Source organism: Ruditapes philippinarum, unplaced genomic scaffold (assembly GCF_026571515.1).
Source record: "Ruditapes philippinarum isolate M1 unplaced genomic scaffold, ASM2657151v2 ctg1722_1_1_1_1, whole genome shotgun sequence".
Classification (NCBI taxonomy): domain Eukaryota; kingdom Metazoa; phylum Mollusca; class Bivalvia; order Venerida; family Veneridae; genus Ruditapes; species Ruditapes philippinarum.
In genome coordinates, this window is record NW_026859735.1 from 51,506 (window position 1) to 67,024 (window position 15,519).

At 34.1% G+C, this 15,519-nt stretch overlaps 1 protein-coding gene across 8 annotated transcripts in view; it reads left to right on the plus strand.

Moving 5' to 3' along the window:
- The window catches only part of LOC132757714 (putative per-hexamer repeat protein 5), a 28,175-nt gene that overhangs the window by 3,116 nt on the left and 9,540 nt on the right, over positions 1-15,519 (plus strand). For 4 of the 8 annotated variants that reach the window (XM_060749071.1, XM_060749078.1, XM_060749076.1 and 1 more), the window contains exons 2-11: positions 1,582-1,693; positions 2,436-2,632; positions 4,451-4,576; positions 5,799-5,957; positions 9,314-9,424; positions 10,810-11,052; positions 11,321-11,434; positions 11,668-11,718; positions 13,040-13,117; positions 13,672-13,785. In XM_060749071.1, coding sequence (XP_060605054.1) covers positions 1,582-1,693; positions 2,436-2,632; positions 4,451-4,576; positions 5,799-5,957; positions 9,314-9,424; positions 10,810-11,052; positions 11,321-11,434; positions 11,668-11,718; positions 13,040-13,117; positions 13,672-13,785 — 1,305 coding nt within the window. The remainder of the gene's footprint in view (positions 1-1,581; positions 1,694-2,435; positions 2,633-4,450; positions 4,577-5,798; positions 5,958-9,313; positions 9,425-10,809; positions 11,053-11,320; positions 11,435-11,667; positions 11,719-13,039; positions 13,118-13,671; positions 13,786-15,519) is intronic. The other 4 variants (XM_060749074.1, XM_060749073.1, XM_060749075.1 and 1 more) reach the window with 4 other exon arrangements.

Here is a 15,519-nt window from a genome sequence, read left to right on the forward strand (position 1 = left end):
TAATATCAGAAGCATTTGTAATTTTAAGATTAACCGATGTTGATATCACTTCTGTTAGAGATATTTGATACAAAAATGTTTCATAATTTATTCTTTATTGATATACATTGTATCTAATTTCATTGTCTTTTTTGGAATATTGATGACTCATATCTGAGAGATATTCAGAATTGATATCATTATTTAAAGGGATATTAGATATTGATATTTCTAATTTTCAGAAGTGATGTCTCTAATTTCAGGTTTTTTTGTCCTTCTTTTTTTCATTTCTTTTTTAATGCTTATTTTTGCTGCTTATTGTTGCTTCAAATCGCTTGTATCATTCAGCAGACGAACCTTTCATACTGACCGCGGGTAACACTGCAGGAGGTATAAATCTTATAAGTTTACCTTAAAAACTCGGACATCGTAAACTGAATATTGTGTCATTTATAAATATTAAATTGTGTACGCTTATGAGGAAAAATTTCTTCTCGTATTCAAATTATTAACTGAATTTTGTCTGATTTTTGTCCAGATTCCGTATACGGAACGGTCCATTATCAAAATTGGGGAAATCGAAACTGAAATTTTAAGTAAGTCAACCAAAAGCACAGAGAATGGTCAGACTACATGAAGACTGGTAGCAATGGCTGATCACTTCCGGTTACAACATGTTAATTTCAAATATAATTCTAGCAATACTGAAAAGAATTATGGTGTCCGAGTTTAACTTTGATGTGTTATTTCCCTTAAATATGTTTTGTTTGAATTCCTTGTTTGTGATGTGAATTTTACAATGTATTGTAATTGTGGTTTTCGGTTTGTGTCGTAAATGCTTCCTTTTTTCGGGTAAGAAAAAAAACAACAACAAAAACAAAGAAAAATGCTTGGCTAGAATTAAAGTAAAGAATAATTTCTTGGCCTTTTTCCCTCAATGACAAAATTATTTTTGATATTTTATAGAAATTGATATCAAAAGTATATTTCGCGTTTAGCCTGACGTCGCTAAATTTGTGTAATGAACTTACCCTGCACTGAATTTGGAATTGCCATTACAAATTTAAGGGTTTTTATAACAAAATATGAAATCGAGCAGCCGACAGTATAGCGTCTGGAAAGATAGTACAGATGTGCTGGCTGATGAGGTACTATACTGGTGGCATGGGCAAGTCATTTATCTTTGATTGCACGTGAGCGTTCTTTTCATTGGTTTTTGTCGTCTGCATGTTTATTGCCCTTATTTCCCTCCATTCTTTCCCTTTCATGTAATCATTAATATAGGACAGTGATTCCATGATTTTTATTTTTTGTGACCAGATAGATTGCAGAATACTTCTATTGTTTTAAGTTTACAGGTACACACAATAATGAAGGGGCATAGAGCTTAACTGCCACATCGTAAGGATATTGATTGTGGGCTAGGGACACACTTGAAAAAATATCAGCTTTGAATGAAACTTTTACGCCTACAGGTACTTTTAAAGCCGACGAAATATGCACTTCAAATGCAATTTTAGACCCCAAAATTAACGGAAAATACAAATAGATAAAATACATAATTTAATCATAAAATATAGGAAGTATCCGTCGGGATTTTAGGATGTGTTTACAAGGGGCAGACCTACCAGCAAGGAATGGCGTGGCAAGATGGTTGCCTATATAACTGTATCTGTGAGAACGGAGCTACCGGGTCATACAAGTGCACAGATCGGTGAGTGCAAGCAGTTTTCATATGTTGAGAAATATTTCAAAAATTGTGTAAGAACAATAGAAAAGAAACGCACCAGGCAAGCGAACCTTTGACTCACATGTGGGTCAGCGAAGTTTTTTCAATTCTTTTCAGGCGGTAACCGCACGGTTTGGTCATTGTGGAGGTTTTATTTTGACTCAAAAAAAGCTGGAAATATGTTCAAATAGCGATTCTGCAGTAGGCAATACTAATTGTTCCCACAGGTTGTAGCCTATGCTCGGGAGTTTAAAGTCCCAGATTGCTATTCCTCGGATGTATGGGCGTAGTTACAAATTACCAGTGCATATTTTCTTGATCCTGTTGGCTTATAACTTGACATATGTGACGCGTATTTATAATAAAATCTATCTATGTCTGTCTAGCAAGTTTGGATGCCATTCTTTTTCATTTGGTTCCATCATTTTGAGCAGCACGAGTTGTCACTTTTTCTATGTTAACGTCATTTACGATTTTGAAAAGATAACTTGAAAACGTTATACGTTACTAAATATTGTAAGAATGAATCTGCATAATTTTTACAATCGAAGGCTTGGTGCGACCCTGCTGTTATTCATATGACCAAAATGGACTTTTCAATCAAAATGCTAGATTATCATCTTTCCGCTCCAAGATTACTCTTACTTTTATATCAGACTGTCATGATGAAGCTAACTTAAGAATTCATAACATCTACCTGGATTTATTCTTAATTAATATTATCTAGTTGCCCCTCATATGGACAACTCCCACCCGTGTGTGCCCTGGTAAAAAAACCAGGCCAGTGCTGTGCTGAGCCTCAGTGTAATTTCCAATCAAGTGGAGGTGGCACCGTTGCCGGTTCCGGTGGAACCTTGACCGGAAGTGGTACCATGACAGGTACTGGAACCGGAACTGCAACTGGCGGCACAATGACCGGAACAGGTATATTTTTTACCGGAAAATGCTTGACATTCTGCTTAGCTTTTGATCAATATTGCAATGCGAACGGAAAGGCGAAATTTCGACGCTTATAAATATTTGCTTTGCTTCAGCTTTTTATATACTTTTTAAGATTGCAATCTGAACATTGTCTCAATAGCATGCCACGGCGAAAGTGCAACTTCATGGTGTTATTTTAAAAGGTTGTGCTTCTGGTAAAGTTTTAAGTACTTACACAACTGTTAATATGAGGTATACGCGGAAAGGCTGCATACCGTTTATCTTTGCCGCCGAATTTTCATGTTGTTTTCTTACAATTAATATGTTTCGTTACACTTACTCTTCAGTTAAGACCATGGTCTTATATATTTTGCATATCATTTCTATAAAGAGACGTTCAGCTAATCACAATCTTTGCCATGAATAATCATTATTTTTAAACTTTTGTTATCTTACATTTAGGGCACTTAGTCTTCAATTAGTGCTTTGCTAAGTGCCTAAGACCGTGGTCTGATATTTGCATATCGTTTCCTAAAAACGGCGTCCAGATGAACATTATACTTGTTATAAAGTATCATTACTTCTTTTTGCTGTATGGTTTGGCATTATCGAGTAACAATAAAACTATTTGAAGTTATCGAATAATATAGATATGGCTGATAACGGACAGTGACTTCTTGAAAACAGATTGCTGACAATTATAGGATTAATTTAGTTTCCCTTTTCCATAAGTATGCTCCGTGGAAAGTTTTAGAAGGGCAAAAGGTAGAAAACAAGGAGTTGTGATTTCGAAGTTGCGCCCCACCACACGAAAAATAAAAGAATAGTCACCATAGTTAAATGCTAGAATTCGTTTTAAGGGAATATGCTTACTGTTGTCCGGCGACAGTCGCTAAATATAAGCTTTTCACAATTCTATGTGAGTCAATGACAACGTATTGAAAGTATCCGGTGAACAAGAAAGCGGGTTTGGGTAACCGGTTTACCTTTCCTACTTCAAAGTTCCCTGCATGTGTGTAATAAATGTAGGTGTTGGGTTTCTGTTAAATGTCTTTTATTGATATACCATTAATGTTAATATTATGAACACATTTTACGATAACTTAATATCGTTGTAAATTTGTATCAATTGATTTATATAGGACAGTGTGACATAAATTTGGAAAATCTGATTATACATATTTCTTTTATATTTTAAGATGTATAAATGAAATATTTAGAAAAATTGATGAAATAAAATGCATTTTTTCACTGCAGTGAAAAAGATTTTTCGTATTTTCACTAGTGTCTTGTCGGACTACTTTCTGCTATTACACAAAATCAAACTGGACGTTTCTCAAATAATTAGGTCAAAAAAGAGAAAAATATATAATAAAAAGATAATTTTAAGAAAATTAAAGTTTTTTCTGTAAATATAAAAACTTGAATATCTTGTGTTAAGAACATGGTCGTGCATTAAAATTTGCATATCATTTCTTTAAAGTAATACTTATTGTATAATCTTTATTAGAAAAAAAATATTTTCTTTAAAGTAGTTATGATTGTATAATCTTTATTAGAAAAAAAAGATTTTCTTTAAAGTAATAATAATTGTATAATCTTTATTAGAAAAAAAATTCTTTAAAGTTATAATAATAGTAAAATCTTTATTAGAAAAAAATGTTTGCAGCCCTTATTTTACTTTGTTTTCTTCGTCCGAATCATTATTATATATTTTCTTTTTTTTTATTTCGCTTTGTATTGAATTGTCTAAAATGAAATGCTAGCGGAAAGAAATGTATGTTATATACATGTAATTACTCACGTGTGTGTATATTAAAGGAACAATGACCGGCGGAACAGGTGGTGTCTGTGTTGACAAACTTACCAACTGCGCCTCCTACACCAAGGCTGTATGTTCGAACCACGACTATGCTCAGTGGGTCCAAAATAACTGCTGCGCATTCTGTGAGTATCAAACTCATTTATACATGTGTAATGATAATATGAGCCTTGTCACGACAAAACCAACATAATGGGTTTGCGACAAGCATGGATCCAGACCAGCCTGCACATCTGCGCAGTCTGATCAGGATCCATGCTGTTCGCTATCAGTTTCTTTACTTGTTATATGGTCTGTAAGTGAACAGCATGGATCCTGATCAGACTGCGCAGATGCGCAGGCTGGTCTTGATCCATGCTGGTCGCAAACACATCATGTTGGTTTTGTCGTGACGCGGCTCGAATAGTATATACATGTATTGACAATTTGATAAAGTCGTTTTTAAAATGAATAAAGTTATATATATGATGCTTAATATTGTTTGAATTTTAAATAGTATACTCGCATGAATGCTTGCATGCATGAAATAAAAATGGTAATTAATTGTTTTAAAAGCGGATGGCGCATGCACAAAATCATTGCTAAAATGATAAAATCCTTCTCAAAATAGAAAAATGAAATTTTGTTCCGGAACATTTTATTCTGTTTACGTACATTATTCATGTGTTTTAAATAACAGAGACTGTGTGTTACAACTTTTTTCGGGAATCAACCATATAATAATGGAACCAATATAATTTTACTATTGAAAATATTTCATAATATATAGATTTATACACTTTAAAATAGTTTCTGCTATTTTGTAAATATTTGGAAACTATGTCACGTGAGCTATTGTATTTGCAGTAACTCTAAAACCAAATTTGGGACATACTGTTTAAAAAAAGATAAAATAAAATAGAAACAAAAGAAGAACAAATGGCATTCTCTGTTTTGGTTTTTAAGTAAATAAAGCTCTATATCGGCAAAAGGAAGCTTTTTTACTTTTTTTGTTAATAATAACTCTAAATATTTGTATAAAATAATTATGTTTGAATTTTTTGTTAGCGAGTCTGGGTCATGTGGGAAATCATTGCTCACTGGTAAAAAAGAACGTTAAAAAATAGCAGCATAATATTTTATTCCGGAAAAATTTATTCTGTTAACATAAAATATTCATGTGTGTTAAATAACAAAGATATTCTATGTTACAACTTTTTCGAGAATCTAACATAAGTTTATGGAAACAGCATAATTTTACCTTTTAAAATTTTTGTTAAAAGCCCATATAGCCTTTAAAGATAAGGGTTATAAGTGGTTATTTTCGATTTGCACATTTAAATGAATGAACGAAATAAATCTGTTCAGGTAATGGTGGTACCGGAGGAACATACGTTAGCGGAGGAACAGGAGGAACCATGACCGGAACTGGTGGAACCATGACCGGAACTGGGGGAACCATGACAGGAACTGGGGGTACCATGACCGGAACTGGGGGAACCATGACCGGAGGCACTTACACCGGAAGTATGTTTTAACTTTATCATCCGTATAATCTATATTGTTATTCATCTGTTAGCAGTCAGCTTTTATAACATGAGCTTTTGCTAAATTGTCCTCGCGGTTACACGCCACTTCATTTTAGCGGTCCGAAAAAAAATATAATAGTGCCTGTTTGAGCGGTCAATTTACTTTTTTTGTCAAACACGTCGTCGTGAATATTATATATACTATTTGAAGGAACACTAACATGTGTTTAAATATAGAAGGAAAATGTTAATGTAATGTATAATATATATTAAAATAGATGCAAAATAAAAAAACAGTTAGAGATTTCAAGCTAACTAGTATTCTTCCAAATGTATACCTTCGTATTGAACAGTTTCAGGTTTTATCAAACCAAGGCATACAATTTGCAACAGGTTATAACAAACAAATGGACAGTATATAAATAACACATGGGTTTGTGGGTAACAGTAAAAATATCATCCCGAGGAAAATACTGTTACCCGAGGCGTAGCCGAGGGTAACAGTATTTTTACGAGGGATGATATTTTTACTGTTACTCACAAACCCATGTGTTATTTATTTTATTACCCCGAACAAAAATACTGAAATGATCTGAAATTGTCAACTAAATCTAACTGTAACAAAAATAAACCAAGAGTAACAATAACTTAACTGCCCTTACCTTTTAAGTTTGAAGTGTACTTTACTGTAGGCCTACTTGAGAAGTTTTCTTTTTCTTTAATTCTTTAAGCAAGTGATGATATCTACAAATCATAAACATACAATAAGCTAGGTTTTATTTAGGAAACAAAACACTAACCCATTTACACGGTTATGATCTGTGAAATCTGATCCTTCTGTTTTCAGAATATTCTTAGCATGGTTTTTGACAAAATAACGATTATTTCCTATGTCTGTCCACCATATCTGTAACGTTTCACTGATTAAATTTGTTAAATAATCCTTTGTTGCATGCTTAAATCGTCTGCATCACAGCATGATCCAGTTTGACACATAATTATTTACAGTTGAAAACGGATGTTCACTTTTTGACTATTCAACAAATAGATATTTTATACGCGAAAAGCACACAGGGTGCAAACAACTAAATTTTATGTATGTCATAGTCACGCCCGTTTAACTCACAACGAGTGAAAAATGTCCATCGGTAAAAATGTTGTGAGCAACTTCCGTTCCTCGTTGTGAGCACCCATCTATGACAGGTGACACGAATAACAAGGTGAGTTTTTCATATTTTTTGAAGATTACAGACATTTATGTAAAGATATCGGAATGCAGTTAGCTAGCGATGGGTTTTCCGAGTATGCACATGTAAAGATATTGCCTGTTGGTCGACAATTTGATGGAAATACCGTGCGACGCAGTCACTCGGGGTAGCTGGAAAACTGGAGACAACTTCTCTCCGGACCAAATTTAACATTGAAAACGTCGATTCTGGTGAAGTTTTGTGCATTCTAACCTAAAACAGATGCCGACAAGTCTTCAGCGTAAATTATTACCTGTAAGTCTTCATAGAAACGAAGATATACCCTTTTTGCATTAATCCTCGTTGTGAGCACCATAACCTCGTTGTGAGCAAGACAAGCGCAGTGCGTGTTTGGTTTTAATATGTAATTCAGATGGTGAAAATATAATTTTCAATCTACCAAAGCAATTAAAACATTTTTGCACAGCAGCATTTCTTTGCAAGACGTTGTGCATACCCCGAAGGGAGGCATATTAGTTTTGAACTGTCCGTCCGTCAATCCGTCCAAAAATTTCAACATTGGCCATAACTCTCTTATTAGTAAACGGATTTGATTCATATTTGAACACATCATCCCTTAGCACAAGACCTTCCTACGGACCTGTATTTTTTACCTTGACCCATGAATGGCCCTTACCTTGAAGTCAAATTGTCCAAAAACATTTAAGATTTGCCCTAATGTCCTTATCAGTAAATCAATTTAATTCATATTTAGGCACACCACCTCTTTGGACAAGGCCTTCCAACTGACCTATATTCTTTTGACCTTGACCCCTGAATGACCTTCCCCTTGAAGGTCAAATTGTCCAAAAACTTAAGAATTGGTCATAACTTCCTTATTAGTATACGGATTCTACTCATATTTGGACACAACACCCCTTTAGACAAGACCTTCAAACTGATCTGTATTTTCTTTTACCTCGACCACTGAATGACCTTCTAGAACATCAAAAAACTTTAACATTGGTCATAACTTCTTTATTAGTAAGTGGAATTAATTCATATTTGGATACAATGCCCCTTTGGACAAGACCTTCCAATTGACCTATATATAAACATGCAAGTATTTATCCTGAGCTTCATTCATGTTAGACTTGCCAAGTTATGTAGAAAAAGAAGAACTATTGCAAAGAAAAACTATTGTGCAAAAACGTTTTGATTGCATTTGGTAGATTGAAAATTGTATTCTCGCCATTAGAATTACATATTAAAACCAGACACGCACTGCGCTTGTCTTGCTCACAACGAGGTTATGGTGCTCACAACGAGGACAAAAGCAAAAAGGGGTATATCTCCGTTTCTATGAAGACTTTCAGGTAATAATTTACGCTGAAGACTTGTCGGCATCTGTTTTAGGTTAGAATGCACAAAACTTCACCAGAATCGACGTTTTCAATGTTAAATTTGGTCCGGAGAGAAGTTGTCTCCAGTTTTCCAGCTACCCCGAGTGACTGCGTCGCACGGTATTTCAATCAAATTGTCGACAACAGGCAATATCTTTACATGTGCATACTCGGAAAACACATCGCTAGCTAACTGCATTCCGATATCTTTACATAAATGTCTGTAATCTTCAAAAATTATGAAAAACTCACCTTTTTATTCGTGTCACCTGTCATAGATGGGTGCTCACAACGAGGAACGGAAGTTGCTCACAACATTTTTACCGATGGATATTTTTCACTCGTTGTGAGTTAAACGGGCGTGATAGTGACTCCAGAGGAGAAATCGATGTCCTATCGGGGTTTAACGTTAAATGAATCAAGAAAAAAATGGCTGCCATTTTATTTCATTTTATTTAGGAAATAGACCACGTGACCTGTTGAAAAATACTGTTACCTATGTAACAGTACAAAATTCTTAGTCACGTGGTACACTTGCATTAACAGTAAAAATAACTCCCAGAGGCCTATGGGAAATTAGCATTACGAAAAAAGTGAGGGGTAATAAAACTAACTATCAAAAATCCAAATGTTTAGACAGAACAGTGTTAGATTATCCTATATTAGCATATTGAACCTCATAAAAATAATAAACATTTAGTGTAATTAATTGCCAAAAAGCTTTTACTCGAGGGATTAAAATTTTGTTTTCGTTTTGCTTGTAGCATGCCAAGATACCATTCCAAACTGTGCTGCCTACACCGCGGCCGTCTGCACAGATTCTTCATTCGCAGACTGGGTTTCCAAACACTGTGCAAAATTCTGCAACAAATGTGGTAAGTTCGGGAACCAAACTGGGACACTGAGTGAACATTACACATGTATTCACAATATGAATAACTTTATTTAATGCACTGTATTTTAGAGATATACAACAGACGAGGGGTCATCTTCATTTAAATCTGAATCTTTTAAACAATACCTTCTCGATTGAATCATGGTATGACAAATTTTATACTCTGACCACTGTTGAAAAAAAATATTTCGATTTTTTTTGTTACTCTGATTTCTGCCTATTACCATTTTACCGCCGTTTATTTTGTACATTAGGTTGTATTCAACACTTAACCTTTTTTAAATTGTTAAACAGCGTATTTAACACCTGAATAATTAAATGACTATTTCTTTACATTTTTCCCTCATTAAGCTATTTACTGATTGAATTCTAACGCTTGATTTATATGTTGGAAAGGTTTACATGAAAAGTCGGCAAACGAAAACTTTTTAAGGACGAAGGAGAAGTTTAAAGTAGTTAGAATCAGGGCATGTCAAACTTATTCATATCGCCTGTTAAATTGACATTATAGATATATGTTTGGTGACAAAACATAAGAATTTCAACAAGAGCATGAAAATTCAACTTAAGCAAGGATCAAAGCAAAGGTTATATTTGAAAATTACCTTAAAAGTATTACGAAAGGCATTGGCAGAGGATAAACTTCTGCCGTCTTTACTTTAAAAAAATTAATGTTAAGACACAAATTACTGATGGCTGATATTAGTATGATTGTTATTTAAAACAAATGATAAATTTCCTGCATATCAAAACTGCGCACGCAGGTATACGTGTAACGAAAAAGAAAACAATAGCACGTGGAAAGCATAGCACAATAAATTGGTCCCGAATACGGAATACAGATAACAAAACTCGGAATAACCGATTTATTACGTATACTTTTATGCAATAATAGAGCTTAGTAAGTACCTTTCTTCATGCATTAAGCAGGCTCGTCGTATTATAATTGTACATGTATTCACACTTTTTAAGTATTTTTATATCAATTGTAGAATTTAGCCAACCAGGTCTTGATCAATCCCTTTTGAGTACATAATAGATGCAATGTCACCTAAAACGCTGATCATTTATATTAGTTTCAAACCATACATTGCACAATCAGTTTATTCAATATATTTGGTATTTTTACTTTTTCATCATATTTTTATCATATTTTCATCATATTTTCATGATAAACATTGAAATTGCAAATGTATGTTAATCAAAATCAATATTTATGTTGCCCATTGCCACAAGAATCATAATGGCTATACTTTACACATTACAGATTGTTTTTACAGAGAAGGACAAAGCTTAGAAAATATATCTCTAATCGATTAACCGGCGTTTGTCTTTAAATTCACAATTTTGAATTATATAAATTAGGCGCCATGACAGGTGGAACCATGACAGGAACAGGGGGAACCATGACCGGAACAGGGGGAACCATGACCGGAACAGGGGGAACCATGACCGGAACCGGGGGAACCATGACCGGAACTGGAGGGACCGGAACTGGTGGAACTATGACAGGAACAGGCGGAACAGGAGTCGTCACCGGAACAGGAGGAACCGGTTTAGTCCCAGGAAGTGGTCACATGACAGGAACTGGCGGAACCGGTGGTGGAGGTGGTGATACTATCGCAATTTCATTCTAATTAAACTGAACCTCGTCATTTATGAATATTGATATTCGAGTATATGGCAAATACTTCACCGCAAAGAATTTTATAGTTTCAGCAAACATAGTGACCGATGTGACCGATTAGATATATCTTCAAGTTTTTCATATGTTAAATCTAATTCTTGAAGTCTATAAATATTTACATTTATCGAATAATTTACTCTTGAAAATATTTTCATTTTTGGTGTTATAAGATTATCTCCCTTTATATAGCATGCGCCGACAAATTACCGGATTGTGCCAGTTACGATCACTCCATTTGTGATCAAGCTAGCTACCATGACTGGGTCTTCGAAAACTGTCAACATTGGTGCAATAAATGTGGAGGTAGATTGCCTATAACTTTGTCCTTGACCTTGATGGTTTATCATTTTTAAATCCATGGCAATTATTGTAAAATCGTCATCATTTTCTTCACGTATTTTTAAATTCTAATTTCTACGAGATTAAAAATATGTACACAAAACTCTAAAATTTATTCACAACAAATGAAAAATATCAAAGGTGATAACCAAAAACAACACTTGAGAATAACTTGTCGGATTATTTAAATTTAACAGTATCAGGTGGAATTTCGATCCCCGTAGGAACCGGAACTGGAACAGGAACAGGTATGAAACCCGTCAAAACACGTACAATATCCTGCATTGGACAGCTTTTTATCGCTTTTAACATGGATGGCAAACAGTTTGGACGGAACTTTTAGCTTGTATATCTGCAGCTATATACTTAGAGTTTTGCCAACACTGAGCTTTTAATAAATAAGGAAACCCTTTAGCTGATACTTTGATGTCGCCAAAATGCTTCAAGATGCTTCTTCCGGTTTTTAAAAATGCTTCTGCTAACACCACTTCTTCGGCGACAACCTAGTTCCACAAGAAATTCTGTCTCCCGCAGACTCGACATTGCTTGTAATAAAGCTTTATTTGTGTCCATGGGCTTTGAAGCTTCAGCAACTGTTAACAAACATATAAACTTTCCTTCAAGCTGAACAAACCTTTCTTTTTATATTCCAGCTTATTTCCAATGTATGGTGTTTGTTGGAAATGTTTAATGAAACGTGCTTTATTGATGCAGTTTTTATTTTTATATGTGTACATCACGAAACGTCGACTCGCCTTTTAATTGAATATGTCTTCATCTTGAAATAACGTATGTTTTATCGTAAAGCTTTGTTTACCGGAAGTTGATTTGTTCAGAATAACATTTTTGCTTTGTGAGTTATGCTACTGGTTATACATCTTTTTCAATGTCCCTCCTGATGATTAAAAAGTGTAACTTTACGCTATTTGCAAGAACAGATGTAAGCGTCAACTTGTTCACGTTTTTTTTTTCTTTTTGGATCAGGATAGCTTATGTGCAATGCTGTTAGCCCGTCTTTTCTTACTTTCGTTTTGCTTTGAGCAATGATTAATCAATTAATGGACAAGTAATTCATTTACTTGAGATATACTTTTTTTCGCTTTCTTTTTATGAAATTAACGGGTTTTAATTATCTTGAATGCAGAATTTGTAGTGCGTCATATTATCATTATGAAAATTGTTTCACTTTTAAAAGTAACATTTATTTAAAGAACAGATTGAAATAACCACATGCAGACAATTTAATATAAAATTAAAGATTTTTTTTTCAAAAGAAATCGGCACAAATGCCTGAGACAGTTTAAATAAGTTGATATTTAACTGTTCAATATTGCTATAATTATTTACGTGTGATTGATTTCCGGTTGTCCAGATGAAAGTGCAATTCGGAAGTCTTCGTAACTTTTCGTAGACTTAGATAATCTTTTTAGTTAGAAAAATTGTGGTGTCACTTGGCTTTATCGATGCTCGTAAGGTATCGGTATGACACATAGAAAAATGCGGCATATACTGAGCTTTTACAAAAATGTCATGAATATATAAACAATATTTTTGTCGCTTGGTACATAGGAACTGGAGGCACTATGACCGGAGGAACCGGAACAATGACAGGCGGTACTGGAACTATGACAGGAGGAACTATGACTGGTGAGTAACTATAGCAACGTGATTACAGTTGTCGTCAGGCACTTTTGAATGTTCATTGTACAGAGAACAAATAATATTGTTTCTTTAAAGTATAAAACCCATTAATATACAGTAAACTCCCGATATGACGAACCCTTATAGATGTTCAAATTTTGTTACAATGATCCGATTTTTTTCTAAGTCTTACAGTATAACCCTATTAATATACAGTTTATGCCCGATATTACGAAATCTAAGAAATATTCTAAATCTTGTTCCAAAGATCAGGAGTATGCTGTAATAACATGGTGATCTGTTACCAAAGAACTAAATTGATATAACAAACATAATTGATTCTAGCTTAAGATAGAAACGCAATTTGTAGGCCGCAGCTTTATATTCTGATCTCCCTGGACATAAAATACATAAAATCTTTACAGCAACGATTTAAGATTTTTTTGGTTCAATTACTTTTTATTCTTGATATTTTTCTTTGTTCTGAATATATTTTATTTAATCATCCCGTAATTACCAGTCATTTTGTTTTATTCTATTCTTGTTCTTATTTATTAAAGGCACTTGCGCCGACAAACTGCCCAACTGCGCAGCTTACACACAGGCCGTGTGTACAAGCAAAGATTACGCTACCTGGGTGTTAAACAACTGTGCACATTATTGCAACAAATGCGGTGAGAATTTTTAATGCAAATCTTAAAGGTCCATTATACCCTAGAAATGCTTTTATATTTATTTTTCAATGGCTTTCTATTTTTTTCTTTTTTTTTTTTTTTGATGCACTTCTACACACCGTATTACCGGCGCCAGTGATGGCAGATCACTGCAGTGATGGCAGATATCTGAAAATTACCGATCGACACAGGTAGGTTAAAAATTTGGTTGGTTTAATTATATTACACAAATACGGCCCATTTCATTGCTATAAAACTATTGTCCATTGAATGGAGATACTGTAAGGTAATTTTGGGCTCGTTTTTTCCCTCTTTTAAGACTATTTTGAGCAGGTTAAAAGTGACAGCCTCGGAAAAATCCGGAAAAAGTCTGTTTTCTGTTCAAAATATCTCAAGTTTTAAGTAAATGGCAGGATTTCCTGTTATCAATATAGACGTTCATCCATTGGGGTCACGCAAGCCAAATATCTACCCCGTGAGTCTTTTCTTGAAAGTTTTACAGGCGCTCAATTTTGTCCGGTCGAAGAAAAAATGCTGCCGTTGTAGGCAGATACATAATATAAATGCTGCCGTCGATGGCAGAAATACTATGAAAGTGGCTAACATTCTGAAAGAAAATCAAGTTCAATCTTTTATCAATTCCTCTTTTCTTTGCGTCCTTTTAGTCGAAATTGATACGTTAAACTATCATTTCTAATATTTTCTCAAGATAGAAAATTTATTAATGCGGTATGTGCATCGAAAAAAAAATTTTAGCAACATGCAGTTACAATACAAGTACGAAAAAATTGTCATAGTTACAACTAAAATGAATGTAAAAAATATGTATAGTTAAATGGGAGCACGTGATGTTAGAACTGCTATTAATAGTTTAGCAAAGTAAATGTAATTCAAAGGCAAACTGCAGCGTTATTAAAAACATGAAATTTAAAGCAATGAATCCACGTTCTCGTGTTTTTCAAGAACTTGATAATATAGGGAAATATTTGAACTGTCAATAATATTATCTTTCCATTTTACATTAACAATTGTTTTATGATACACTGATGCCAGTTGCAAGGTTAATAGTCTCCCCTTTATTACATCAATTTAATAACTTATAATCTGCCGATTAAGTAAATTTCAGCCTTTATTTGTCACAAAGCGATGAACATTGTTACCTCGAGAAAATAATTTCATATGCTAGCAAATGAATATCCACTTACAGAAGTTACTTGCTGTAATATGCAATTGGCGATATGTCTTAAAAAGGGAGTGCGCTGCTAAACTTAAGTTACATATAGTATTGTATGCATGTAACTGACAGACACAACAGATCAAGCACACATGCATGAATATAGAAAAATGAAGTTTTTCATGTTCATTTCTCTATTTATAGTGCAATTTTGTCGTACTTGTATTGTAACTGCATGTTGCTAAAAAGTTTTTTTCGATGCACATACCGCATTAATAAATTTTCTATCTTGAGAAAATATTAGAAATGATAGTTTAACGTCTCGATTCCGACTAAAAGGACGCAAAGAAAAGAGGAATTGATTAAAAGATTGAACTTGATTTTCTGTCAGAATGTTAGCCACTTTCATGGTATTTCTGCCATCGACGGTAGCATTTATATTATGTATCTGCCTACAACGGCAGCATTTTTTCTTCGACCGGACAAGATTGATCGCCTGTAAAACTTTCTAGAAAAGACTCACGGGGTAGATATTTGGCTTGCGTGACCCCAATGGATGA